This window comes from Schistocerca nitens, chromosome 1, assembly GCF_023898315.1.
Source record: "Schistocerca nitens isolate TAMUIC-IGC-003100 chromosome 1, iqSchNite1.1, whole genome shotgun sequence".
NCBI classification, from domain to species: domain Eukaryota; kingdom Metazoa; phylum Arthropoda; class Insecta; order Orthoptera; family Acrididae; genus Schistocerca; species Schistocerca nitens.
Genome location: NC_064614.1, coordinates 828,338,239 through 828,364,945, shown reverse-complemented (window position 1 = coordinate 828,364,945; position 26,707 = coordinate 828,338,239). Strand labels below are relative to the sequence as shown.

The window sequence follows — 26,707 nt, the reverse complement described above, 5'->3', positions numbered from 1 at the left end:
CCATTCTTTGTTTTGCTTTACTCCCAATTGGGAAGTGCTCATTTTGCATTTCACTTTTGCATATTTCTCGTTTTGCTAATAATTGCTCCTTAACCTTTTACAGTTGAATTGATGAACACAGTCTCATGTACTGTTTGTTCATTTCAGCCTGTTTATATTTTATTGTTCTTTAAATACTGTAATAATTATCGGAAGCATTTCTTCCCTTAAACTTGTGTAAAGTATTTTCGATGTAGGATTTGTTCTGTGACACAGGTGTAAGGTTTTGAATATAAATTATATACGAAACTGTGCTTTAAAAGAAATTTATTTTTTCAGTTTGCACTACATCAGACGACAATTTTGTGATATGAGGGAGAAATTTGAGGGGCGAACCCATGGAAATAGTCTTAAGTGATCCCCTTTAAAAATAAAAATTTGTGTGCCACTGAAAGCCGTGACACTGTAGGCACCGAATATACATACATACATACATATATATATATATATATATATATATATATATATATATATATATATATATATATCATCTTAAGGAGCATCTCGTTCTGATTCGTGTGATTCAAATGCTCTTCACATATTGCGAGGCGAAGGTCTTCATGATTTTGATTCATGAGCAGTGTGACAAACTTCGCGGCAACACAATGCACTCCCAGATACTGTCTCAGAATTTTATGAGATGATCCAACCGAAATGTTATATTCTCCGCTATTTCTCGGACAGTCAGACTGGAACGCTCAGTTTCGTAGACTTTCCTGACGTCAGCATCGTCGGTAAATCTCGAAGGGCGTCGTGAACGAGAGTCATGTACAACATCCCGACGGATTATATTTAAAATGTGTGAACCATTCGTAACACTGAGTACAGCTTAAGCACTCATCACTGTAGGCTTCCTGCATCATTTGGTGTGTCTCTAAAGGTTTTCATGAGTTTCACGCAAAATTTAATGCAGACGCGTTGCTTCTCTGACTCTGCATGTCGAAATTCGCAAACTGTGCGACACAACGTTCTGCTCAATACAGCACTCTACAGTAACTAACAAAGATATAACACTGAAACTTCCGGAAGTTATATATTAGACACAGACGTGTGCAGGGATGCCAACCGCATTTCGCTCCAACACACCATTGGCGCGAAATTACTAGTGTTCCGGAATTTTTTTCAACAGCCCCCTATTTCCTCGTCGCCCTCTGTTTATCTCCTCCTCTCCCATCTTTCTGCCTGTATCTTCTTCTCGGTGCCTCTGTACATCTCCTCCTTTTCTCTTTCTCTGTCCTCCTGCTCCTTTCCTCTCGCTCTGTCCCCCTCCCGTCTCTCTGTCTATCTCCTCCTTCCCCCTCGTCGTCTATCTCCTTGTTCTCCCTTCTCTCTCCATGTTGTCGCATATCCCAAAGACGAGTCTGATGGTTCTTATTCCTACATTATTTCTTTTCAGGTTCTAACTAAAATGTGCACCAAATCTGACTGAAATCGTGCCGTGGGTTTAGGGAGAGTTTTTAGCCGTGGCTTTGCTTGTATACACACATGTCAATACATTTCATACATGAAAGGTATTTCACGTATATTTATACACATGTTTCATCTGTAAGTCTGACGAATTTCGCCCTGCAGTTTCATTTTCATGCAGCTTAACGCTTATGACATTGCATTTGCAGAACTATGAGCTGTAAAACGAAACAATTTTTCAGGTATAGCCAGTGGTATATGTGCCTACTGTCTGCGAAATTTGTTGTGAATAGAATTAGTAGCAAAGAAGTAATCAATTAAAACGTCATGCATGATGCGGTAATTTATCACGCCTCTCAATGTTTGTGACATCATACCTCCCGAATCTGTTTTCCTAGGTATATTCAGAACACTCGTTATGCAGAGGTCAGAGTAATTTTAGATTTAGTGCGGTACTTGAAAGACTGCACTTCTGCGTCTGTTTTTAATACAATATTTTACGACACTGCCGAAATATACGCGATGTTAGGAGATCTGGAGCATATGAGATGTGTTACGACCGCCAAATTCCACGTTTATTCCGACGCCCTGAGTGCTGTTCACTTCCCGCAACACTTGTACCCAGCAGATAAAGTTATCCAGGATATTCAAGACGATCTTCTACACGTGTAAAGGTTGGGGAGAGAAGTGTCTTTCTGATGGGTACCGGGGCATATGGGTATTAAGGGAAACGAAATGGCGAATGCAGCACCCAAGGAGGCGTGTCGCGATCTTCAGATAGTTCAGTGTGCCATTCCCCTACATGCCACCACCTCGCCATTGAGGCAGAGACTCAAATAACGAGAAGAATCGCTGGAAGAGACGGACACTAAGCTGCTGTCCACAACGCGACCAAGGCATACCTCAATCTAGCCAAGCAGATGGGATGAGGTCCTCCTTACTCGTCTTCGAGTAGGCCACAACCCTTTGAAGCATGGCGCCTTGCTCCGTTGAGAGGGCCCTCCAATCTGTGGTGTTCGTGGTGTACAGATCACGGTACGCCACAGTCCAGACTATGTTTTATATTCATACAAGAGGGCAGTAGTCCTCTGCCGACAGATTTTATCTCCGTTTCAACTAACAATAAAACGATGTGCAACAGCTTTTCAGGTTTTCTGAAATGTCCGACTTCTTCCTCAAATTTTTAGGGAGAAACTTTTAATGTGTTATCAGGGTGGATGGTTCATCCACGATTTTTCTAAGTGGTCTGCAAGTCACATTCCCTGTATGGTTATTTCAGCTTTCCTCACATATTAATTGTGGTTTCGTTGCCAGTTTTGGAACATCTGATCATTTTGTGCTATCTTAAATGATGTGAGCTAGTGTGATTGTGTGGATGACAGTGAGTGAGGTTGGGGAGAGAGCGTGTACTTGTATAAGACTTGCTCTTCCTTTTTATGCCATTTTACGCCCATTCCTTCTTAAGGATATTTGTCGCACTGATAACACAGTTCTGCATTTTTGAAAGTTGTTTGAAATTTGATAACTGACTTTTATGTACTTTTCAGCGCTGATTAAAAAAATTCAATCCATTTTTTTCTATCACGCCAGGTTTTCTCACAAAAAAGAGACTATTTTTGGGTATAATAACAAAATTTAAGCAATATATCACATTTTTTCCAACGTTATAAATTTGATTTTATTTATAAATCATGTCTAAACTACATTTCCAGTACACTTCCATTTCTCTTTAAACTCAAAGTCCTTATAATAACGCTTTCGCTTTCTGTCGAAGCTTCTTTTATTGCTTTTCCGGCTGTGGACTCGTTGAGAATCATCTCTTTTTACCATCCAGCAGTAGTCCGCCATCATGTTGACGTTCCCTGATATCTCCTTTCCATTACTTTGATATCTTGGTGGAATCTTTCGCCATGCTCTTCACTTACATCACCAAGGTTGGCAGGGAAGTAGTCAAGATGCGAGTGGAGAAAATGAACTTTAATGCTCATGTTACAGCCCAGCTTCTTAAAGTTGTCGAGCATGTCTGCGACGATTGTTTTGTAGTTTGGATCTCTTTTGTTTCCTAGGAAACCGGTAACAACTAATTTAAAAGATGTCCATGCTGCCTTTTCTTTTATTTCCATTTTGTCCACAAAGTTGGGATATGTCAGTAGTATTCTGATGTCTGGTCCGACAAAGATTCCATCCTCTAGCTTTGCCTCGGATAAACCAGGAAACTGTCCACAAAGATATCTGAAACACTCCTCTTCTTTTGGCAATGCCTTAACAAATTGTTTCATCAGCCCCAACTTAATGTGAAGTGGTAGAAGTAACAGCTTTTTGGGATCCACAAGGCTTTTCCTCTCAACATTTTTAACCCCTACCTGTAAGGTTTTTCTCAGGGGCTAAGCTTTTTTTATGTAGTGTTGCCTTCTGTCTCTACTGTCCCGCCGGCCGAAGTGGCCGAGCGGTTCTAGGCGCTACAGTCTGGAACCGCGTGACCGCTACGGTCGCAGGTTCGAATCCTGCCTGGGGCATGGATGTATGTGATGTCCTTAGGTTAGTTAGGTTTAAGTAGTTCTAAGTTCTAGGGGACTGATGACCTCAGCAGTTAAGTCCCATAGTGCTCAGAGCCATTTGAACCATCTACTGTCCCATTCACAGAGAAAGCAAGGGAACTTTGTATGGCCACTTTGTTGACCAAGCAGCACTGAAATCACTTTAAAATCACCACATAGTGTCCATTTGTAGTCTGAATTTCAGAGTTTGCTTAAAACCAGTTCAAGGTTTTCGATACATTATTTTAAGTGAACCGAGTGTCCAACTGGTATAGAAGCATACTTATTGCCATTGTGTAGAAGTACTGCTTTAAGGCTTCTTTTTGAAGAATCAATAAAAAGTCTCCACTCATCAGGAGCATATTCTATTTTGAAACGTGTCGTAAGTCTAGGAACGTCACTGCAAAACAGCAGGTCATCTTCTTGAGAGAAGAAAGATAAAAACTCCTTTTCCCTCTATAGATACCAAGAAAAGGATGTACCCGGAGCCAACATATGTTTATCTTTCAATGTAGATCCTAAAACCTCTGCCGATTCTTTAGAAAGGCCTAGGTCTCTCGCATTCGGGAGGACGACGGTTCAATCCCGCGTCCGGCCATCCTGATATAGATTTTCCGTGATTTCTCTAAATCGCTCCAGGCAAATGCCGGGATGATTCCTTTGAAAGGGCACGGCCGGCTTCCTTCCCCGTCCTTCCCTAATCCGATGAGACCGATGACCTCGCAGTTTGGTCTCTTCCCCCAAACAACCCAACCCAACCCCCTAGGTCTCTAACTAAATCGTTCAGATTGTGAGAATGGAATGGGATCGGTTGTGCCAGGATTGTAGCAATCTCTGTCTTATTCACTATCACCTTGCTGAGCCAATGGCTCCTTATCATCTGTATCATCCAAAGAATCTGGAGGAGAGGGTAATTGGTACTTCAGGTCCACGAGGAACAGGGAGAATGGCTGATTGAATGTTACGGTAATAAATATCCTTTTTGTTTTCCAAATTGAAAACTCATACGTTGCAAGAACAAAAATAGCAGTCACCACTATGATTTTTGGGCTCCCTCCAAATCATTGGCATTCCAAAACATAAGGGCTGCTTTTTACGTTGAAACCATTGTCTCAGTTCTTCAACACACACTGAACAAACTTTGTGTGGGGCCCAAGGCTTATCTTGATCGCCTAACTTTATACCAAAATATGCGAAATATACTATTTCAACAAAATGGGAAATGTTTCTTTGTTGCTTTGTAACGGTATAGTTATCACAAATGTACCAGATGCAATTTGGCGAGTTTATACATCCTCTGGTAGCCATTGTCTATTGTCCATAAAACAACTTCACAACATAAGAAAACAGTCACTACTTTAAAGCACTAGTAACAACAACACGTGAACAGTACAGAATGAACTGAAGGACGATAGCAGAAGCTCACTGCTTGGTGATGGCAGAGGAAGGGGCAGCGTGACAGACAGGCACTGGCATGAAAATACTGCTAGTTTCTCCTAATTACTCTTTCTTATTTTACGTATATCTAATATAAAAACGGCTAAATAACAGTTTATGGAGATCCTAAAACCCAAAATTCAAATTCACTAGAGTGCTAAAATATCGAAAAAAAGCTAAAACTAGACAAGCAGTTTGTGAAGTAACTGTACGTGATGAATTTTTTTCACTATTCGAAATCAGCGTTGAAAACACTATAAAAATCACTTAATAAATTTGAAACAATTTTCATGTCGCAGACTTGTGTCATCTAGCCGTCTAGAGCCCATAAACCGCAAAGACACATGCAAAAGAGAGAACATTACATACAGTCGCAAGCACAACCGATGTTACTCAGAATTCCTCCACGCCTGACACTACGTTAAGTGCACAGGTACCTGCATCATTATTCACAATTCAGGTTAGAAACTAAACTATTTGTGAGGCTGTACCATCCCCAACTAACGGCTTTGCTTCCACTAGAGCTAATAAGTTACTCTACGAAGCGATATTATTTTATGCGATCATGCAATGCTCTTTTCATGTATCGAGTAACTGAATGCGCGGTAGAGATTCACGACTAACTTGCTCCTATTTTCCTCCGTTTCTTTCCACAACTCTTGGTAAACGTTTGTAAATGAAGTCTCAGAAGGAACAGGCAATTTCACAATAGAGGGTATAATTATTTTTAAAAAGTGTTTTTATAACTGCACAGTCACTAAATAATTCACAGAAATAACCGACTATAGCCAACACAGAGCCTCCCCAACACGGTGAGATGCGGCAGTATTCTTCAATGTTATATGCAACTAACGACACGGGCAACATAAAAAAGAGATCTGATAGTCATACTTATTATCTTCATTATGACGACAATTTTTTCCCGAAGAAGGCTGTCAAGACTACCAAACATTCCGATGACATGGTACCGCCGTTTAGTTATGAAGAAAACTCGTAAAACATGGCGTTGTTTTCGGACTTTTTGTCATCATCTTAGTTATAACTTTGTGCGTAACTTTTGTCTCTTTTTATGGAAGATATCAGTCGCTCAAATTTTTCTACGTTAATGCTTCGTCAAACGAGTGCTCTGAACTGTTAGCGATAGCAGAACTGGCTGAACTGTTTATCCGTAAGCGCACAATGGCTACCATGTTGCGACATTATCCGATGTCAAGGATCACCAAGCCGAGCCCAGATGCATGCTGAAGACATGCGAAAATGAATAACGCAACTTGCTTCATGTAGTAAGAAGGATCACAGCTTGCATCTTTGTGTTACACGTGTTTATTACCGCACAAGACTGTATAGAGACCATAAATGTATATAAACAGGAGAACAAATTTTAAAAAAAGTTTCTTGCCACCTCATAATCACTTTTTCTTACCCCAATATGCGCTAGTTGAAATCCAATCTGCAGTGCTAGTACACCTTTTGCTCAGAAAGCTCTATTGTTACGCCGCGCGATCTAGGGCGCCTTGATACGGTTCGCGCGGCTCCCCCCGTCGGATGTTCGAGTCCTCCCTCGGGCATGGGTATGTGTGTTGCCCTTAGCGTAAGTTAGATTAAGTTGCGTGTAAGCCTAGGAACCGATGACCTCAGCAGTTTGGTCACATAGGAACTTACCGCCAATTTCCAGTTTTCCTCTATTGTTGTCTAAGGGGTGGGTTTCGATAAATTTTATTGCTTTGATTGTTCATATAAACCACCTGACGTGTATTTTCATTGAAATTTCTCCATGAGTTGCATAGTTATTCTAACTAAACTCCCCTTAACCGCCCCGATCCTTGCTTCCATCCGTAGGAAAACTAGGAGTGTTCTAGTTCACTTGTGTTTTTTTCCTAGATAGTCATATGAGTCCCATGTTTGACTGAAACTGCTACAGGCGTCTCAGAATTAAGCTTACGCGTCACCACTGTCCCACCTCCACAAATAGAAGTATTAGGGGAGTCTTATTAAGTCGAATAAGCAATGTGTACCAAGTTTGGAACAAATTGCTCCAGGCCTTCCAGAACTATGAACCTTTCAAGACGGACTAATTACCAATGGGAAATAATACAGCAGAGGACAATGTTGCGTCACTTTTGGAGGAAACACCAAGAAGTTTGCCATACGCGATGTAGGGAAACGTGGGAAACCTATGTTTGCATGACAACATGGAGAACAGAGCAGCGGTCCCACAGAATATGCGTCTTAGCACAAGGCCACGCTGCTCGGCTACGTCGCTAGACGTATTCAGCTCCCGCGGATGAGATGACGTCACAGATCGTACTAAACTCAGAATTTCGTTAAATCTAAACCTTGGTCCCCGTTTACTATTCTTCCGAGCAGGCTGTGTCATAGAAATGGAGACTCTACATTTTTCTAGCTATGCCTTATTTCATTATTGTAGTGCAGACAGTTTATTTACTTGGCCTTTCAATAATGCATGGTCGCGCGCGTGTGACGGTGTATGGTTGATGCTGTGGATCCTCTCCTGAACTGTGTTGCCAGACTTTCTCACACAGGACTTGCCACATTAGTTCACTGATAAGCCAAACTATTATATCCACTGCCCACGGCGAGGTTGGATGCCACTTGGTGACGTTACGGGCACGTGACGCGCTATTAAAAATATCTAAGCGCCGCAGACACGGATAGGTGATCAACCCAGTGAAGATATAGGCTGCCAATGGGGAAACCCACTGAGATAAGCCACTTTGTCATTTACAGATTATTATTATGCAAAAAGCCTGTCAACGACTACCTCCAAAACGACGAAGCTGGTCGATTGTTGGCATGCCACTGTCGTGAGCGTCTACGGCAAGAGGTTGAAGTACAGTGAAACTACCACTAGGAGCTAATGGTTAGGCGTCCACTGGTCTTCACAAAGCGTGGGGTTCGGAGGACTGTCTGTTCTGTAAAGTGGGATAGATGGTGATCTGTGACAGCTCTGACGAAAGAGCACAATGCTGGTACACGGACAAGTGTTTCGGAGCACACACTTCATTGTACATTGTTGAACACCTCTACGTTCTGACATGTTGACCCAACGGTATCGTCAGTTACGATTGCAGTGGGCACGGGACCATCGCAATTCGACCGTCGATCAATGGAAACGCGTCGGCTCTTCGGGTGAATTACATTTTTGATACACTAGGTCGATGGTCGTCTCCATTAATGCCGTCACCGAGGTGAGCGACGGCTAGAAACGAGCAGTGTGCAGGCTAGTGGGATCAGTATTATGCTACTGGAGACATTCTCCTGCTCTTGCTGGGGTATGTAGTGGTAATCGAAGACACGCTGACAGCTGCAAACCACCTGCATGAGATATGTGGCAGTAATCAAAGACGCGCTGACAGCTGCGAACCACCTGCATGGGTTCAGAAAATGGTTCAAATGGCTCTGCGCACTATGCGACTTAACTTCTGAGCTCATCAGTCGCCTAGAACTTAGAACTAATTAAACCTAACTAACCTAAGGACGTCACACACATCCATGCCCGAGGCAGGATTCGAACCTGCGACCGTAGCGGTAGCCCGGTTCCAGACTGTAGCCCCTAGAACCGCACGGCCACTCTGGCCGGCACACCTGCATGGGATATGTGGCGATAATCGAAAACACGCTGACAGCTGCGAACCACATGCATGGGATATGTGGTGGTAATCGAAGACACGCTGACAGCTGCGAACCACCTGCGCCCCTTCACGCTTGACGCTTTCCCCGGCAGCGATGTCATCATTCAGCAGTATAGTTGTCTGTGTCTCAGAGCTAAACTGTGCTACTGTTGTTTGGAGAAGCATTATGGTGAAGTCACGTTGATGTCTCGGTGACCAAATTCCCCTGATACTAATCCAATGGAATCCATCTGGATAGCTATCCGGCGCCATCACAGTGCACGAAAATCAGCGGCCGTTATTTACGCGAATTACAGGACCTGTGGCACTTTATTTTACAGGTCGGCCTTGTTCACACAAACTTTTACACTTTACTATTAGCGTCCTTAGATCTGTTACAAACAAAAACAGGGTGTAACCAACTAGTTCAATTTGCTAAACCTAAATCTTATAAAAGGTCTGCTGCTACATAAGAAAAATTATATATTCTGATGTAGGTATCAAGGTCAAATTATACATGTAGGTCCATAGTATGTGCTACTAATGGTCAGGATGAGTGTGGTATTTATACACATAACTAAGACCAGCAGAGAGCACTATAGCTAGGGTGCATGAGTAACCAGTATTGCAAATGTAATGGTAAAAATGCAGTATCCGTAGTCATTAATTAAAATACTTCAAATGGCAAAATGACCGTAGTGACACGCAATACGTTGTATTAGATCCATACTTAAGGTCCACATAAGAAGTGGAAGTAGTAATTTTGTGAAGCTCCTAGCGTGTGTGTGAATTCCTAAGGGACCAAACTGCTGAGGTCATCAGTCCCTAGATTTACACACTACTTAAACTAACTTACGCTCAGAACAACACACACACCCGTGCCCGATGGACGTCTCGAACCTCCGGTGGGAGGGGCCGCGCAATCCGTGACATGGCGCCTCAAACTGCGCAGCCACTCCGCGCGGCGAAGCTCCTAGCCTGGCAAAGTAAACAACACAACTGTGTAAAAGCCAGTATAAATGGCACAAGAATAAAATCACATCTATAAAATGAAATCCTCCAGCATGATAAAACAATTTAACTGTAACAGTAAGTATAAGGTAATTAACGAAACAGTAACTATTAATTAAAAAGTCGATAGTCGACAGTAGACCCGGAGTGGGATCTGAATGGCGCCACCTCGTGGCTTCTCTGTGTGACGTGCTTGGTTTCTTGTGGCGGAACTTGCGGAGGGGCTCCAATGTCATTGTCATCACTGCCGTCGGCTCTCTGGCGTTTGTCTAATTGCGCTTTTATTTTACTTTAAAAGTGTGTTAATATGCTAACTTTGTAATTTTGTGCTATTCTACTTTGTTGCGATTAGGTTTCTTTGGCACTTTATAACAGTTGTTGGCTGGATGGTCATTGTAACCCAAACCCAAAGTAAATAAATAAAAAAAGAAAGACTTGCTGAGGAAGGCCCAGCCTCGTCGTCGCTGGAGCCGGCGCACACGGCCGGCCGCACGTAACCGGAGGGTCGCTCGACGCAGCTCAAATTAGTAGGTTTCTGAATACATCGGAATAAGCATTCAATTGAACTCATTCTGCTCATTTAGCAGTAATTCCTGTTGCCGTTTTCTGTGTACATAAATCTCCATTTCCTCGAGTAGATTCAGTAATTGTCCCTTTGGCTCCCTATGCAACACTTTCATATTATGCTCTATGTTTCTATTCGGATGTTTTTCTCTGAAAGTGTACCGAAAGCGCTCTTATTTTGGTTATACATAATGCTCTCTACAACGAGTCGAAATTCCTTTTCATCTGACCGATATAAAACTTGTCACAGTCTTGACAGTTGATGTTATAGACACCAGATTCTAAATATGTGTTGCCGATGTTGCCAACTTTGTGGCGAAGTCTAGAACCAATTGCACTTTTCGTTAGAAATCCAAATTTTACTTTCGTTTTTCTGAAAGCTTGTATGACATAGCAACAAACTTATTGCCCTTTCGTTATGTTGTCTTCTTCTTGTCACGTATCATAAAGGTTCACTACATCACGGCCCTTATACCCGTCTGCCTCGGCTACTCGTCTGATCACATTTAATTCATCCACTTCATCGTTAGGGGTGAGTGGTAGTTTTAGCATCCTGTTGATCATATGGCTCTCAAGTATACCCTTTTATTTTTCTTATGGTGACAGAATTTCACATTTACAATCGTGTCAGTAGCCGTCGTCTTCCTAAATATGCTAATCTTATGCCTTCCATCCCTTTTAGTTAACCTAAAATCCCAAAACCTTATACTTCGTTCTTCTTCCAGTTCCACTGTGAACTTAATTTTTTCGTGCACCCCGCCCATTCTTTGTGCTACCTGGTATATTTCACTTTCGTCACCTTTTTACTGTAGTATGGTGTCGTCTACATAACGTCTGTGATACACGGTTTTTTCGCAGACGTCAGGAATTTGTTCAAAACACTTATTTTAGGGCTCATTTACAAATGTCTCAGCTAAGGCACCCGACTAACCGTTGCCCTTTCCGAGTCCGTTCTTTTGATAAAAAAATTTATTGTTAAACTAAAACTAATTAAATGACAACACAAGTTCTAACATTTTCCAAGAGTTCTGCTATTTCCCCTTGACTAACCTTCTTGTATATTAGCAAGTTCTTCTTTATAATCTCCAGCTGGAACTGGTAAATGCTTAATATCATTCGCAAATTCGTAACTATTCTTGACACTGAATGACTTTTTATAAGTATATGCTGCTTTCAGTTTTTTGTTGCACTCCCGGTTCAGTTTGTAATTGGGACATGACATATTGTTAATGATCGACATAATCGGTTCACCCTCTTGCGTAATTTAATTTGCAAACGAAGTAAAGGAATAGACCGATTCACCATTTTTAATCTACGTTTCTCTTTCTCATCTGGAAACAAAAAGATACTGTTTTAAATTGTTTTCCTTACGTCTGATTGCAATTTGTTCACAGGATTTCTCTTGACTTCGACTACGTTATTATCTGCAAGTTTTTTGGTCAGCGTTGTCGTTGGTCACACCACTATTGGCGCGATCTCTTTGCAGCTGCATCAAGGGTCGCAGGATCGAATCTCGCTCGTACTACGGATTTTCAGTCTTCGTTGTAACCTGGTCTTCTCCTCTCAGCGATGACAGAAGTCTGCAGATATGACAGGTAATAGCGATTCCCCTTTCCCCATTAGATAACCGGTGTAGGTTAGTGACATACAAGTCACCGAAGTAGCGTCGAATTGAATCACTTGCACCTGGCCTTGAGCCACACGGAGTTATTATTATTATCAAGGGAAACTGTAACAATGATCGCCATGATGACCGTCTGTGGTACTCCAGGAGTCTTCGTACTGTCCGTGTGGATGCTTGTCTTGCAGCATAGAAGGCCATTTCCAGCTCATGCTACCTGCCATGACTATACAATACTTCATATAGGAGAAAATAATAAGCCTTTACTCACAAGCGCTAATCACGTGGAGCCGCTACGATCCTGCACGGCGTCGTGTACGACCCTCCCGAACTGATCGATTCCATATGTGTGTGACATTCAAAGATTTTCAGATCAATGGGAGCAGTCATATCGCAGAATGATAAACTGCAGCCTCAATACATTAAAATGCTGCCGTTGTTGAATTCCGACAAATACTGATAGATTTTTCTACTGCTTACACCAGGCGTAATACGAGCTTCTGAAGAACAATGACTAGTTAAACGCGATTTCTGGATAAGAAACTAGCTGTATAATCCTTCCTTACATACACCCTGTAAATTTAGTTATTCCTGCTGCTCTGTATGTTTGCAGCGAAATGGGGAAAGGAAATCGCAACACCAAAAAGGAGCCATGGGACATAAACGCGTTAGTTACCTTAGAGATTGGACGCGGTGAGTTTATGTCAATCAAGAATGCCTTTAAGGCGACAAAGACGCCATTTTCAGCACCTCACTGAGTTTGAACGAAATCCTGTAACAGTGCTGTCAGAAACTGTATGACCCTTCTGCGATACTGCAGCAAGACTTGGTACGAATGTAGCCAATCTACGCGGCTCCTGGCAACGGTGTTCAAAAGAATGGACGGTTGTAAGTAGTAAGATGACTGGTCTCCGGACGGCCACGTCGCACAACCGACAGGCAAGACAGTCGTGTTCGGCGTATGGCTCTGGCGCATCGTACTGCATCTGCAGCACTGATTTGAGCAGCAGTTAGCACCACAGTAACACAGTAAACTATAACAAATCATTTACTATAAGGGCAGCTCCGAGCCAGATGCCCTGCAGCGTGCATTCCACTGACCAGAAACCACCGCCATTTCCTACTTCGATAGTGTCAAGCAACAGCTCGTTGGAAGGCACGGTGGAGGTCTGTTGAGTTTTCTAATGAAATCTGGTTCTGCCTCAGTGCCAGTGGTGGCCGTGTTTTGGTTAGAAGTAGGCCAGTTGAGGGTGGCAGCCAACCTGTCTGCGTGCTAGACGCGCTAGACCTACATCTGGAGTCTTGGTCTGGGGCGCAATTTCGTATGACAGCAGTAACGCTCTCTTGGTTGTCCCACATACCCTCATTGGAAATTTGTACAATCTGCTGACTCTACCTGTCGTGCTCCCACTCACGAACAGCATTTCGTGGAGTGTTTTTCAACAAATAATTCTCGACCACTTACTGCTGATGTAATCCAACATGCTCTATAGAGTAATTCAACATGCTCTATAGAGTGTCGACATGTTGGTTGCGCATGCTAGATCACCATATCTGTCTCCAATCGACACATGTGGGGTACCATCGGACGACAACTTCAGCGTCATCCACAAACAGCATTAACCGGTCCTGTACTGACCGATCAAGTGCAACCCTCATGGAACTCCATCCCACAAACTGACAACCGGCACCTGTACAACACAATGTAAGTACGTCTGCATACTCACATTCAACGTTCTGGCAGTACACAGCATTTCACATCTGCAATGGCTTATCTCGCTCTGACATTCACCTGTGATCTTGCAATGTTAATCATTTAACTATGTGACCAAGCCAAACGTAATTCCGAAATTCCATTACTCTACGTTAATTAATTTTTCGGTTTGCGATTTTTTTTCGTCAGTGTAATAGACTTCACGCTAATTTGAGGTATGTTACACGTCGCCTTCATGGTGTTGCAGGTTTAATGGCCAGAAGTAAAAACCGCACGTTTGCAGATATAAAGTTAGTGCAAAACTGTCTTTGAGTAGTTAATGTTCTTATTGGCAGAGACGCAAGAAATGACTTACTTACTTACTTACCCTACTTCGCACGTGTTGCCTACAGCGCCTGAGGAACATGATGTAGGCCAGCAGCAGGTGGACGTCGTCACCGGCGGCGAAGAGCGCGACGGAGAGGGGCCCACTCCAGGAACGCGCCTGGCGCTCCACGTGGTGCACGTGCGACAGCGAGGCGTGCAGCGCTAGGCACGTGGTCCAGTTCCCCGCTGACGTAGGCAGCTGCTGCCAGCGGTCGCCCACCGACACGAACTGCCGCACGCGGTACTTCTGCGACGTGTCCATCACCGACAGTGACGTCAACACCAGTGCGGGCGCTTCCTGAAAAGCATCGTGGTAATGAGTATATCTTCGCAAACAGATACAGGCGGGCGTAATCTTCATCGACGGCATCTTAGTGCCCATTAACACGTTCTTTAAAGCGCACAACAAAATCGCGAGTGTCTACATTTGTCACAAAGTGCACGTCAGATTTCAGTCTGCATGTGTAGAGAAAAAGCTGTCACGGCGTCCAGTGCTAAGAGAAAACCAGCAAGTCTTACTTCCTCTACAGTCACTGCGTTATATGCGGTAGCAGTGAAAAACACAAAAAGAAAAAATGGTCACTGCCAATGAAATACAGTGAAACCTTCCCGTCTCCTCTGTATCTCTTTTGTGTTACGCAACCTTCCCTTAGGATTTATATATCTTGCTTAATAATAACAAATGAAATCTTCCCTTTGAAATTTATTCTCTTTCTCAATCTTCCCATACAAATTTAATTGCTGCTTATTAAAGTGATTTTGTGATTATTTCGACGAAACATAGAATGTGTCGTCGTCGTGGCCCTCAGTCGTTATCTACAATAATCCAAAACTGTTCCTTACCTTTTTTACTATTGCTGGATCGCCATCTGACTGCTACATCGAACTGCGACATGAATATACTTACTCTGTTTTACTATACTTTATTAGCTGCTGGTGGGCTGTCATAATAAGTGGCTGTATTTATTACCAAAGCTGACGTTATTATTTAATAGCAAAGCTGACGTTATTCTTTAATTAATTTGAGTGACGTTACGTAATTCATAGTTAAACTTTTTCCTGACAACAATAAAATTTTGCAAAGTTTTACGTTGATGGTTTTTGGGATGGATTATAATCAGTAATGCAATATTGCTGGCAAAAATTAATTATATTCTGAATGAAATGTTTTTACAAACGTTCAAATGGGACTCCCTTTTTCCAATAATCTTACAGCTAGCATTGCGCAAACATACCTTCAGTAGTCTTGAGTTTCTCAAAAAAAAATTCAATAATATTAGTTCCTCTTATGATAATAATTAGCTGATGTCTCTGTACATCCGTTTATAATCTCTTGTAAATCATAGCTGGCGGCTGGCAGGCACACCGCTCCTCTCAACCTCTCGCTTCAGACCTGCTACCGACTCGCTTCACTTCTCGCTTACTACTGACTACCTACGAACGCTAAAGTGCGGTCTCTCCTGCCAATGATGCTTTCTGGTGCAGACCATTACAAAATGCATCAATGTGCGGTCTTTCCCGCTCTTTTCTTAAAATGTATCCATACGCGGTCTCTCCCGCCCTTTTTAAAATTATATCAATGTGCGGTCTCTCCTGCCAACAGTACTTTGGTGCAGACATTCCCTGGTACCACAATTATTTCCAACATGACAAATATTAATTATTCCTACTTAATCCTATTAATAAAATATAAACATCTTTCATAAATTGTGGTCTGACATTAGACAATAGAAGTATTCACGTCTTACAACTGGATGAGCGAGGATAATTATCGTTTCATACTAGACTCTGTGCAGCAGAAATTAATGAAAACACTTTCCCGAGAAGTTGTCAGCTATTCTATGGTTCCACGCTACTGGTGTCTTGAAGTCTGTGAGAAAAACTTTATTTTTGCTACATAAACATCGTCATAGCCAGCAACACTTCTCTTTGAGATCTCAATTAAACGTCTCTCTCGGTAGTAAGGTGAAAGCAAACTTTTTATTTTCTTTTTAATTTCGTCCACAGATGTCTTTCAAATACAGCACATTTCGTTCAATGCTGTACCGCATTTGGTCCTGTTGTGATAATATTTACATCTAATGACAAAATAAACGGCTTCACATCATATTGTGAATTAGCTCACATGTTCTTTGCATCAGTTTTCCATTTTCCACCTTATTTCTTCTCAAAATCACTTAGACACTCCCCCTGCAGGAGCCGTATAGTGCACAGCTGCAGACAGACGTCTGAGGGCATGCATTTGAGTAAACGCTTCAGCTACTATCGGCAGTACTCGTGAAGCATTGTATGCCATTTCATGCATGGTTATAGAACAGCCTTCGATTCTGTGATATATGCAGCAGCACGCTGGGGGAAATGAATTTATGCAGTCTGCGAAACTCCGCACACACTTTAGTGCTAAAGGGAATCTGTAATTCAGCACTGAACGGCTCACAGAAGTGTATCAATCTCACTAGAAGGAGGCAATGACTTGTGCTAGTGGGGCACCTGCACTTATATCTTACACTCATGACAAACCGAAATGGAGGCAGCTCCTGTTATGCAGAGAGAACATGTATTTTACCATGATGATAGAAATATTTAGCCGTCACATTACGAGTGTGCCGTCAGACCTTTTATGGTCTGTCAGCGTGACAGTCGAGTGAAGGATGATCACAGACATCATGGATGCATAGAGCACACCATTACTGAACTCATGCATACACTTTACATTTCAAAAGGCACCATGCCATTTGTACACTGTTAGTACTTTGATATGGAGGAAACCGGCTGCTATGAGACCCAACTCACTTGATGACAGGTGTAAACTAGGACTTTTGATATTTTTAAAAATATCGGGTATCATATGTATCGATATTTTAAAAATATCATTAATCAGCTTTCTACAGGTCCAAAAAGGTGTCGATACTTCGGTATATCGGCGGAAAAAATATCGACGTAACTGCCTATAAAAATATCGGCTGCACATTGTAAATATATTGGCGGTTTTAGAGCTGTATATTTCAATATTGATTTATTATTAGATATTCTGTAAATCAACAAGCTAGTAGCCTGTCTGTCCCCCTTCACGTTTGGCGATAACCACTTTGCTAACAATGTTAACTGTATGTATGTGACACAGTAAAATGTGTCTGATGGGTCCATCGTTCGATTTCGTCACATACCGAATTTGTCCGGAACGCTTCATGTCGACTTCCGTGTTTTTAATTTCTGCAAACGCCAGCAACCTATCAGTTGCAGCGTTGAAGTTGCGTGGCGAAGCCAAACGTTGCAGTCCCTATTGGTAGCTCCGAGCGCCGATTACGTCAGCATTTCCCGTAACACGTGTCCGCCGACCACAACGTCCAATCTTGTCATTTAGATTTTTGTTCATCGTTTTCAGCAACTGTGTATTGAAGAATGTCGATGTGAAGAAATATCTCACTAGTTGCGTTAAAAATAGTTTTTAACGCAACTGGTGTACTGTTTATTCACATCAGTAATCTTGTTATTCACACCGCCACGTCCTCCCCCCCTTCCCCCTCCCCAGTGCAATCGGAGTTCTTCTTTTGTGCCACATATACTTGCTTGATACAGTCAAAGAGAAAGATTGGACGTGATGAGATCTCAAAAAGTAGTAAGACTGCGTCACACAGTGAAAGCAGATTTATGTCCTATTACAATTTCAAAAGAACAGCTTCAAATATTTTCCGAAAATTATGAACAAAATTAATGTCAAATAAAACTATCAATGTCTGATATTTCCGTTTCGATATCGATATATCGGTGAGTAATGTCGTCGATATATCGATTGTACCGAAAGGATATTGATGTATCGATACTTTACACCGGCCCAGTATAGACTCTTGTGTACGAGAGGCGTTCAGTAAGGAATGCAACACGTTTTTTTTTACTCGGGCCATTTCGGTTGATAAATGTGGAATTTGTTGTGGGACATTGTGGGATACTCCCGCTTCAGCCACTATAGTTTCATGAAGTTCCGATACATGGCGGAACTATATGTAGCCTTCAAAATGGCGTCTGTAACGGAGGTCCGTTCCAAGCAGGGAGCTATTGTTGAGTTCCTTTTGGCTGAAAACCACATACATAGGCCCTTGCAGAATGCCTACGGAGACCTGGTAGTGAACAAAAGCACGGCGGGTCGTTGTCCGCGACGTGTATCATCATCGAAACAAGATCGCGTAAACCTGTCCGATCTCCCGCGTACCGACCAGCTGCAAACGGCTGTGGCTGTTGTAGTGTTGGGACGTGCGGACACTCTCATTCGACTCTGTTGGTAGTTCGGACACACTCGTCCACCAGTTAGAGTAGGCAAAGGAGAGTGCCCTCTGGGTTCCCCGCCGCCTAACAGAAGGCCATGAAGAGCAACGACGGACCATCTGTTGCGGAATTTCTTGCCCGGTACGAGGCTGCCGGTGACTTTTTTTTGGCGGACATCGTCACAGGCGATGAAACGTGGATTCGACGCCTCGAACCGGAAACAAAACACCAATCCACGGAGTGGCGCCACACCATTACTTCTTAAAAGAAAAAGTTCAAAGCCGCACCGTCAGCCGGCATAGTCACGGCGACGGTCTTCTGGGACTCTAGAGGGGTTATTCTGTTTGTCCCCCCTCTTGGTGCAACGATCAACACTGAAGTGCACTGTGCCACTATCAAGAAACCGTAGAAACGACTTCAGCGTGTTCGTCGCCACGAAAACATAAACGAACTTTTCCTTCCCCCATGACAATGCAAGGTCTCACGCAAGTCTGCGACCCGGTAGGAGCTCACAAAATGTCAAAACGTCACTGGAGTGTTCTTCTTCGTCCGCCCTACAACCCGGATCTCACACCTTCCGACGTCCAGCGGTTTGTTTCAAATGGTTCAAATGGCTCTGAGCACTATGGGACTTAACATCTGTGGTCATCAGTCCCCTAGAACTTAGAACTACTTAAACCTAACTAACCTAAGGACATCACACACACCCATGCCGGAGGCAGGATTCGAACCTGCGACCGTAGCAGTCGCGCGGTTCCGGACTGAGCGCCTAAAACCGCAAGACCACCGCGGCCGGCCCAGCGGTTTGGCCCAATGAAGGATGCACACCGCTGGAAACCGTACTTGGATAATGGGGAGGTTACTGACGCATAAGACGTTGGCTCCGACGTCTACCAGTAGAGTGGTTCCGTGCGGGCATACACGCCCTCCCAGTAAGGCGGTGTAAGGCCGTCGGGTTGAATGAAGGTTATGTTGAAAAACAGAGTTTTGCGGGTAAAAGAGTGGCGAATAATATTGTGAATTTGGATCCAGAATAAAACTAACCTGCTTTCAGAACAAAATTGTTGCATTACTTAGTGAACACCTGTCGCACTTACTGTGTAGTCTATATTTAAATCTTCTCTAGCAACAACTCCTTTTTTTTAACAGGCCAGCGACAGTTATGGACAGCTCAGTAAGCATTTAACTCCCGGTGAGCGGCACCAGCGGTATACAAAGATTGTTAGTTTGTTTATTGTACGGAGGGATTTCAAAAAGTAACTTACAGATTATTATGAAAGGCCAAGTAACTTCTACTGAACGCTGCACTACACTTCAGAGTGACACAGATACATTGTACTATTTTTCAACATACTCACAAGTCTCGAAACAACGCTCAGAACACTATACACCAATCGTTCAGTTCCTCGACGACAGAAATCTGCTCCTTGGTCATGAGGCAATTTGAAAACCATTGTGTGAACGTCCTCATCGAAAAACTGAACAGGACTTCTTAAAGTTTTTATTAACACAACTAGAAAAGTGACAGCTGATTTGAACTGTATTAACTTCAGCGAAGAAGAACTAGATATGTTGCAGTTTCCTAGTGATGAACCAGCAATCATTGATGACTGCGAATCCGAAGATGCGCAGGAATATCTCGCGGCTTACACAACGTTTGAATGCTAGCACTTTTATAGTTCCTTGTGTTCAGTACCAGAAAAACTTCTTCTCGAGTCAGATTACATCACCGGTAATAACCGGATCTCCGTGACCTCCAGAGATGCAGTTTTCATGGGCGATATGGACGGAGTGATGCAAAATTTAATTTCTACAATAGCCGCAAAGTTTTCCAAAATGCATCACTAACGGGTTTCTCTCTACGTGAGGTCAAAAATCTTCATTAGAATACGCCTATAAGGCATCAGAATCCAAAAGCTAAAACAGAAAACATAAAAAAACTGGCCGCAAAGAAAAATCTTCAGTTGGTTGCGTCGTCATCGGCCTGAGCGAAAGTGAGTATTTATGAATGCAGTAACATTTTTTAGGTCATATTTAGTCTATTATTACACACATCAAAAAAAAGTTTTGCGTCACCTCGGTTCCGAGAGTTCCGGGACCTGTACAGAAAATTGGTATAGAGATCGAAATAAACATCGTTTCCACCATTTTTATTGCTCATGAAAAGCACACATTGCCTGTTGTACCACCATACCGAGATCTTCGGAGGTGGTGGTTCAGATTGCTGTACACACCAGTACCTCTAATGCCGGCCGGTGTGGCCAAGCGGTTCTAGGCGCTTTAGTCTGGAACCGCGCTTCCGCTTCGGTCGCAGGTTCGAATCCTGCCTCGGGCGTGGATGTGTGTGATGTCCTTAGGTTAGTTAGGTGTAAGTAGTTCTAAGTTATAGGGGACTGATGACCTCAGATGATAAGTCCCATAGTGCTCAGAGCCATTTGAACCATTTGAGTACCTCTAATACCCAGTAGCACGTCCTCTTGCATTGATGCATGCCTGTATTCGTCGTGGCATACTATCCACAAGCTCATCAAGGCACTGTTGGTCCACATTATCCCACTCCTCGACGGCAATTCTGCGTAGAATCCTCAGAGTGGTTGGTGGGTCACGTCGTCCTTAAACAGCCCTTTTCAATCTATCCCAGGCATGTTCGATAGGGTTCATGTCTCGAGAACATGCTGGCCACTCTAGTCGAACGATGTCGTTTTCCTGAAGGAAGTCATCCACAAGATGTGCAGGATGGCGGCGATAATTGTCGTCCATGAAGACGAATGCCTGGCCAATATGCTGACGATATGGTTGCACTATCGGTCGTAGGATGGCATTCACGTACCGTACAGCCGTTACGGCGCTTTCCATGACCATCAGTGGTGTACTTGAGCGCCACATAATGCCACCCCAAAACAGCTGGGAACCTCCACCTGGCTGCACTCGCTGGACTCTGTGTCAGGCACGTTCAGCCTGACCGGGTTGTCTCCAAACACGTCTCCGACGATTGTCTGGTTTAAAGCATATGCAACACACATCAGTGAAGAGAACGTGATGCCAATCCTGAGCGGTCCATTGGGCATGTTGTTGGGCCCATCTGTACCGCGCTGCATGGTGTCGTGGTTGCAAAGATGGACCTCGCCATAGATGTCGGGAGTGAAGTTGCGCATAATGCAGCCTACTGCGCACAGGTTTGAGTTGTAACACGACTACCTGTGGCTACACTAAAAGCATTATTCAATATGGTGGCGTTGCTGTCTGGGTTCCTCCGAGCCATAATCCGTAGGTAGCGGTCATCCACTGCAGTAATAGCTCTTGGGCGGCCTGAGCGAGGCATATCATCGACGGTTCCTGTCTCTCTGTATCTCATCCATGTTCGAACATCGCTTTGGTTCACTCCGAGACGCCTGGACACTTCCCTTGTTGAGAGCCCTTCCTGACACAAAGTAACAACGCGGACGCGTTCGAACCGCGGTATTGACCGTCTAGGCATGGTCGAAGTACAGACAACACGAACAGTGTACCTCCTTCCTGATGGAATGACTGGAACTGATCGGCTGTCGGACCCCCTCCGTCTAATAGGCGCTGCTCATGCATGGTTGTTCACATTTTTGGGCGGGTTTAGTGACATCTCTGAACTGTCTAAGGGACTGTGTCTGTGATACAGTCAACGCCTATCTTCAGGAGTTCTGGGAACCGGGGTGTTGGAAAACTTTTTTTGATGTGTGTATAACATACAAGTGTTAATGTCTTATAATTTGAGATGTAAGCGATGCTTAGTAATGTGCGTCAGCCCTCTTTCATTCACTTAAATCTGATTTGCAGAGTTTCCATGTGGATGTAGCACTTAACGAGAAACAGCTCATGAGGCTGGTGTTGAGCTCTCACGGTTGAACAGTATTCCTGACGACGTCATACTCATCAACGAATAGCAGCGTGACACACGGGAATGGCCTACCTGACTGTTTGTAGTTGCCATGGTACGTCCCACATTGATTTCTGCGGTTATTTCACGCAGCGTTGATTGTTTCTTAGCACTGATAACTCTACGTAAACGCCGCTGCTCTCGGTCGTTAAGTGAAGGCCGTCGGCCACTGCGTTGTCCGTGGTGAGAGGTAATCCCTGAAATTTTGTATTCTCAGCGCACTCTTGTCTCTGTGGATTTCGGAGTGTTGAAATCCCTAACGACTTCCGAAATGGAATGTCCCATGCGTCTAGTTCCAACTACCATTCCGCGTTCGAAGTTTGTTAACTCTTTTCGTGCGGCCATAATCTCTTCGGAAATCTTTTCACATGAATCAACTGAGTCCAAATGACAGTTCTGCCAAAGCACTGCCATTTTATACCATATGTACGAAATATTACCACCATATGTATTTGTGCACATCGCTATTCCGTGACTTGTCACCGTAGTATGCCTAGATACATCTGGATGGTTCTGCGGTGCAATCTTTACTTTCTTTTGTGTGTGCGTGTGTGTTTTTAGGAGGCGTATATTCGTCTACATTAAATGTGTAGTTTAGATTTACACCACCTTTAGCGGTATTGTTTAGTAGATCTCTTAGTGACAAACACTCCTGAGCAAATAGTGAGCGACGTGATGCATACAAGAGTTAGTGACCGCACGGTCGGTGTAGCAATACTAAATCCGTAACATACAAATCCATCCAAAATAAACGCAAAATATTTTTACATTAAAAAATCCGAAATAAGTTCGCTTGACACTGTCCTAAAGGCAGTCTCCATTCCTTCCATACTACGTCAGCCAGATGTGGCTTAAATTCAATCAAATAGTGATGACGGCAGCCGAGCGTAAGTTAAGAAGTGCAACACCCCCTTCCCCCCTGTCCCCCCCACCCCACCCACCCACCCACACCCACACACACACACAATTCACAAAGCAGTCAGGACACTTTTGGGAAACAAACAAAAAAAGCAGCCCAGGAGTCTCAGTACTATCACACCAGGAACCGGAGCCTTACGAAGATGACGAATACAATCCGCCAGCGTTCGTTTGGCTCGGAACCTCCACACAGGGATACAGCCACCGTCATGCTGTGCCCAGAACCAGGTAGAATTCGTCTGGAAAGACGACGTCGTGCCGCTCCTGCATGCAACATCGGTGGCGCGGCTCTGCCCCATCAAGGGAAGCTTCAACAATGGCCCCCGTGCTGGCAGTCCGTGGTATTCCAGACGTCGCCGCACTGTCTTCTTAATGCTTGCCTTGCTGCAGACAGGCCCATTTCTTGACTCGAGGTGCGCCACGTGGCTGTACGATCCTGCACAGCAACAATGTCTTCTCAGGCACCAGTCTCATTGCATCTTTGAGATCTTGCACGGCGTTTAGTAGTTGGATTACGACCAACGCGCACAGCAACCTCACTTTCGACAGGCCACGATCCTGGTGCTAATGAAATGATCGTATGGCATTTTTGGCCGGGAAATGATGAGGATAACACAACACCCAGTTCCTGAGCGGATTAATCTCCGACCCAGCCGGGGATCGAACCCGCGCCTCCTACATGGCAATCAGTCGCATTGACCACTCAGGTAGGACGCGGATATCCTGCTGACGTCACAGAGCAACAACTGCTTGTCCAATTTTCTCCTACTTACACGAGATATAACGAGAATTTATCGGAGACAAACAACATTTAAATGTCGCTTCTAATGGAAAACTTGCTGAATAATGTTTCCTTATGCACAGTATATGTGAGGAGCTGTCTAATGAAAACTGAACACCCGCCACAACGGACATTGGAATGGTTCCATTGAAAAGTAATCAGTATACGGTTGAAGACGTTAGTGATCAGTCCATGTTTTGTAGAAGACGGCCGGCCGCTAGCGGATCCACAACCGCACCCACTCTTGCACTCCCTCGTCGGACAGAAACCGACGCCTAGGCATGTCCTTCTTCAGGTCGCCAAAGATGTGAAAATCACAAGGTGAAAGATACGCGCTTTAACGAAGGTTGCAGTGTTAACAGCGATTTCCAACCAAATCGTGAAAGCGTAGCATTCGTCCTATTGGCAGTGTGGGAGCGGTCGTTATCATGTAACAGGATGATTCTGTCCGAAAGCATTACAACAGCCCGAGGGCAAAAGGCAAAACCAACGGTGGAAACATGCCACGTCTCCTCCACCAAGGAAATCGAAAGCTGTTCACACAATTTCTGGTAAGTTCATGACTATCTTCTTATTCGACTGCAGTGGCCTTTGTTCGTCTAGTTCCTCGACCTTGGAACCACAATCAATGTGCCGGTTGCAGAACCTGCGATGCACCGTAAAGTCAAAACGCCCAGGAATGCTGTCGAACAGAGTCGTCCTGTTGCGCGATAATGCCCGCCCCCACACTGCCAATCGGACGAAGGTTACGCTTCAGCGATTTGGTTGGGAATCAGTGCAACGTCCTCCGTACGGCCCGGATGTTTCACATCTTTGGCGACCTGGAGAAAGACACGCGTGGTCGTCTAGTCGGACGAGGGAATGCAAGAGCGGGAACAGTTGTGGATCCGCCAGGGGCCGACCGCATTCTACGAAACAAGAATTGATCGTGTCGTCTCGCAGTGGGAATTACGTGAGGTGATTACTTTTAAATGGAAGCATTCCATGGTCCTGTTGCAGCGTGTATTCGGTTCTCGTTTGACTGTCCCTTATAGATGGCATTACTCCAACAGTACCTGTTTCGTGCGGTTGTGCTGTAACACTTACGATCCAAGGATGTAGTACACTGTGATGTTGTATTCGCAAAAGGAAGTCCTAGCTCCCAACGTCCAAAGTAGCAGGAAGCGAACCCCCTACCACAGAATAATCGTTGCTATACAAGGTAGCCGGCCTGCACGTTTACGACATAAGTGCTCGCAGGGCACTATCTCTTAGACTATTAATATGGGCAACACAATATGAAACATATATTAAAAGAATGTACACAGAATACTGAATTTTGCGTGTTGCAAGGTGTGTGGCACTGCAGTCCAAGTCCTATACGATAATTGACCTAACAGATTGAACGGAATTATCCAATCTATAGAATTATGCTTGGACTGCTTCTGTGACAGCTATCAAGTTCAGTCGTTGAGTCGAAATTTCAGTAGAAACTAGGTGTTTAACTACCTGACGATCACTCGTAAACCGAGGCTTGCTATTATGACGGCAACCGTTGATGTGCGTCGGATGGTTTTTTTTTTAAAAAAATATTTATTAATAAATAAATAATATTTATTAATAAACCATAAGTAGCAGGAAGCGAACCCCCTACCACAGAATAATCGTTGCTATACAAGGTAGCCGGCCTGCACGTTTACGACATAAGTGCTCGCAGGGCACTATCTCTTAGACTATTAATATGGGCAACACAATATGAAACATATATGAAAAGAATGTACACAGAATACTGAATTTTGCGTGTTGCAAGGTGTGTGGCACTGCAGTCCAAGTCCTATACGATAATTGACCTAACAGATTGAACGGAATTATCCAATCTATAGAATTATGCTTGGACTGCTTCTGTGACAGCTATCAAGTTCAGTCGTTGAGTCGAAATTTCAGTAGAAACTAGGTGTTTAACTACCTGACGATCACTCGTAAACAGAGGCTTGCTATTATGACGGCAACCGTTGATGTGCGTCGGATGGTTTTTTTTTTTTAAAATATTTATTAATAAACCATTACATTTATACAAATTAACCCACTTCCTTAATCCATTAGTGGGTCCTAACAGTTATACATTTATATTAAATTTTGCAGCTAGTTTAGTTTTAGTAAGTGAGCTACAGTTGTTAGTAAACAATGGGCATCTAATATCTACATATACTGTTTATACCTAATTCCTATAACTATTTAATTGGTATATATATTCTGCAGCGTCACATGTGTGCCAGTGAAGATATATAAACCTACTTTCACATGCCTTGCTCTTCGAGCTAAACCCGAAGAGCATGCCCCTGGCACTGGGCAGGCCTCGATGTTAAATTCGCTGCAGTCCCTATCTTAATTTCCTATAACTAAGTCCTACTAACTAACTTATCCTACGTCTAATCTGGTGTGTGTCACAATCGGTGGTTGTTCCCCACTCCCCCTAGTCCTGCACGTGGCGGATTCCAACTTAAATGTAGTCGGCCAGTCCACGCACA

The 26,707-nt window shown here is 43.7% G+C and overlaps 1 protein-coding gene across 1 annotated transcript in view; it reads right to left on the bottom strand.

The window, feature by feature from the left end:
* The window catches only part of LOC126237165 (beta-1,4-glucuronyltransferase 1-like), a 164,574-nt gene that overhangs the window by 73,812 nt on the left and 64,055 nt on the right, over nt 1-26,707 (bottom strand). Inside the window, exon 2 of the mRNA XM_049947022.1 lies at nt 14,330-14,626. Coding sequence (XP_049802979.1) covers nt 14,330-14,626 — 297 coding nt within the window. The remainder of the gene's footprint in view (nt 1-14,329; nt 14,627-26,707) is intronic.